At 30.6% G+C, this 3,538-nt stretch overlaps 1 protein-coding gene across 1 annotated transcript in view; it reads left to right on the forward strand.

The window, feature by feature from the left end:
- The window catches only part of LOC106464029 (myb-related protein A-like), a 56,835-nt gene that overhangs the window by 31,122 nt on the left and 22,175 nt on the right, over positions 1-3,538 (forward strand). Inside the window, exon 6 of the mRNA XM_022391678.1 lies at positions 2,100-2,235. Within this exon, the coding sequence (XP_022247386.1) occupies positions 2,100-2,235 (136 nt within the window). The remainder of the gene's footprint in view (positions 1-2,099; positions 2,236-3,538) is intronic.

The following is a 3,538-nucleotide window of genomic DNA, read 5'->3' on the forward strand; positions in this document are numbered from 1 at the left end:
CAACATGTAGAAAAGAAAAAAAAGGCATGAGAAAAGAACTGCTTTACAAACTTTAAGACTTAATAAAAATAATTTATATTTTGCATTTGAAAGCATTGTAATGTTTATTGACAATCTGCCAAATTTCGTTAACATACACTTACTGATTTAAAAGTTATAGCATGAAAACTATTGCAAGCACAAAATGGTTACGAGGTCAGTTCCAGGGACCAAGCCTGTGCTGAAAGAGTTAAGAAACTCGCATATTTTTAGTCATAATATTTATTTAGCCATTTGTGGGAGCTTAAATTTTTCCAGTCCATTACTAATATATATGATCTGATAGGTTTAAGCTGTTTATGTTTTTTCATAAATACTTGAATACATAGCTTCAATGTTGCAGATGAAAGAATTAAACAAAATTATGGAAATTGAAATAGTTTTAGTACTACCATTTTTAAATAAGTTTTTATTAGAGATAATTATAATAGATCACTAATGAACTATTGAAATAATTTTGAATTAGTGATTATTCTGTACTTTATCAGTTGTCCTTAATTTTATTTTATTGTAAAAAGCACATAAAAACTTAATATGAATAATTTTATAATTTTTATCATTTTAACCTTTCTGTATTCAACAACAGAAAACAGTCTCTTATATATGAATAGAAGCAGGTAAGTTTATTTGAGTAGAACTGTCACATTATCAACATATTTAATTATTTGCCCCTTGTGGGTTTTTTTAAAATGTTTAAAAATGTTGTAACTATGGTTGGATTATGAAAGGTCAGTTAACATTAGCATACTAGAAAGGCTTTTATCAGAGGTTCTATATTCATATTGATGAGTAACCGCTAGTCAACATTATGTACCATAATTATGTCTATTTGATCTTGTAAAGGTGCGGAACCAGTGAACTTAAACTATATCTTCTTTTTATTCTCTCTTCATTTTTGTAGAGACTTATTGAGCTACTTGTTAAATATTGTACAAAAAATAATTGCTATTGAAAAGTGCTTGATAAATAATTTGGACAGATTTTAATCTGTAACTCATTAAATTAGTGTAGGATAAATTTTATTTCAAATTGTCATTATATTACTGGCAATATAGATTTTCTTACATAATTTGGTTTTCTAAAACATACGTGCCAGTTGGAAAATTATAGTTTTCAAGTTCAGAACTTTTGATTGTTAATTTATTCATAATTTATAAATTGTATAAGGCCAGGCATGGCTTAGTGCAGTGATTCTCAAAATATGGGCATGTCTCCTTAGGGAAGCATGAGATTGTGCCAGAAGAGATTTCAGTTGTATGTAATTTTTTATAAGAAAGGTTTAGTGGTAGAAAACAAGTTATTATAAAAAAAAGCAAATATCTTGCAAGGTAGCATCCCCTAGAAACTGCAGTTTTCCAGTGCATTCTCTCTAATCTTAAACTCTGAGGAGGGTCACTATGACAAAGTTTGGGAGCTACTGGCCCAGTGATTGCCAAACTTAGACTGTGAATCTGAGGATTCATGGTTTGAGACCCATTGCCTTGTAAAGACACTGCACATTGGGGTCATGGGTATGCTATGAGAGTGATAGTTAATTTTCCCTATTTGATCCAGCAAGAGTAACTTGATAGTTTGTGGTGGATGCTGTTAAGTAGCTGCATTCTCTCTCTATTCTATTAGTCCAAAATGAGGATATGCATATAACTCTTGTGTTGTCTTCCATGATTTACTTAAGCAGACAAACATAATATTTATACCTTGAAGTGACTCTCTTGCATAGAGAAATGTTTCAAGACCAAGACATATTTAAGCCTTAAAAAGTCCCTGATCAATAAGATGTTTGAATATACTACCAATAATTGAAATCATGGCAAGTCATCTGTTTGCATTTGAAATATGTTACTGAGTTGTTAAATAAATGCTCAGAGAAGCATCTTATATATTTTCCATACCTGAATCAAGTTTGGTAATGAGAAATACAATTTATAGACTGTGGATATTTTATCCTTATTTAAAACATTGTGCTTTGTGTTGTTTTTACTGCAGTAATAGGATTACAAGAAATATAGCTTAACTTCATATTATATATGATATATAACTCACAAATGGAAGTTTTTCAGGACAGATAATGCAATAAAAAACCACTGGAACTCAACTCTTAAGAAGAAATTTGAAAAAGTAGAGTCTTTGAAGGAAAATCCATATTGCAGGGGAAATATGTCTAATACAAATGTGATCAGTGAAGGTGTTCAAAAGGTGATTTATTTATTTACATGGTTATAAAGTACTTATAGTTTTATAAGTGTTTTTTGTTTGTATTTTTTAGGAATATTTTCATAAGTACAGTATTTAATAGTGAGAGATAGGGTTTCTTTTATTAAAAAAAGACCAAAACATTTTTATAGATGCTATTTTATGTACAGGTACACCACCGATTTTCCGGCATTCTTGGGTTCAGAGCCTTGCCGGATTATCCATTTTGCCGAACCAACAGAGGTCACGTAATAATAATTCAATATTACACCTCTGACCCACAAATTATACTTTGCTTCTTTATATTGTAAACAGTTGACGAACCAATACCATACGAATCACACAGTTTCCTTACGGAAACACCACAGTCGAGGTGTTTCTACAGTTCTACATTATCTTGTATTTATATGGACTTGTGCTTATGCTTGACACCATGACTGTCACTTGACCTTACTTAGAAGCCATAGCTAGGATTAAATGTAAGCAAAATAAGCTAAGAATCGCACAAAATTGAGGGATCACCACCACCAACTGCAGATGTAAACAATTAACTCTTTCAGGATGGAGGCACATGATGCCATCTTTAAATTCTTTCTGTTGACATAAATAAAAAATTGAATTAAACAATTTTCTTTAAATGTTTTTTCAGAAACAATTGTTATTTTCAAGTACATTATATTTTGAATTTTCATACACTATTATCAACATTTTGTGTTGTTAAAAATTGAAGAACAAACTGAAACTAAATATTTGTATCTTGTTAAATTACATATTCTTGGTAACATTCATGAAAAAATTCAAGCAATTTGATCCACTAGTTTAATATTTATGAGAAAAATTTCACGAGAGTGATGTACCTACTCAAAATGTAAGTAGCCCGTCCCGAAAAAATTTGCACCACACACAGTGCCATCTGTGGCTACCCATTGAACTAGTCTGGAGGTCACAGGAATTTCAAGTGCATTCTTGTAATTTTGTCCAGATTAAAAGAGGTGCCTGACCATCAGTTGCTGGAAAATTGGGGGTGTACTGTATATATATATATATATGTGTGTGTGTGTGTGTGTGTGTAATTATATTTCCTTTTGTAGAGAAGGAAAAAAAATAAATATATGTAAAATGTACCTCAAAATGCCAGGGCACATTACATAATGACCCACACTATCATTTATGCCCTGGTGTTGTATATTTGTTTTGTGGCTGCATTTTTATTTTTTGTCTATCATATTTTTTCATTTATCTATTTACTTTTTTATTTCTTCCTTCTCTACAAAATTATATCTGTGTATATTTCATCTGAGGTTTG

Source organism: Limulus polyphemus, unplaced genomic scaffold (assembly GCF_000517525.1).
Source record: "Limulus polyphemus unplaced genomic scaffold, Limulus_polyphemus-2.1.2 Scaffold1545, whole genome shotgun sequence".
Lineage (NCBI taxonomy): Eukaryota > Metazoa > Arthropoda > Merostomata > Xiphosura > Limulidae > Limulus > Limulus polyphemus.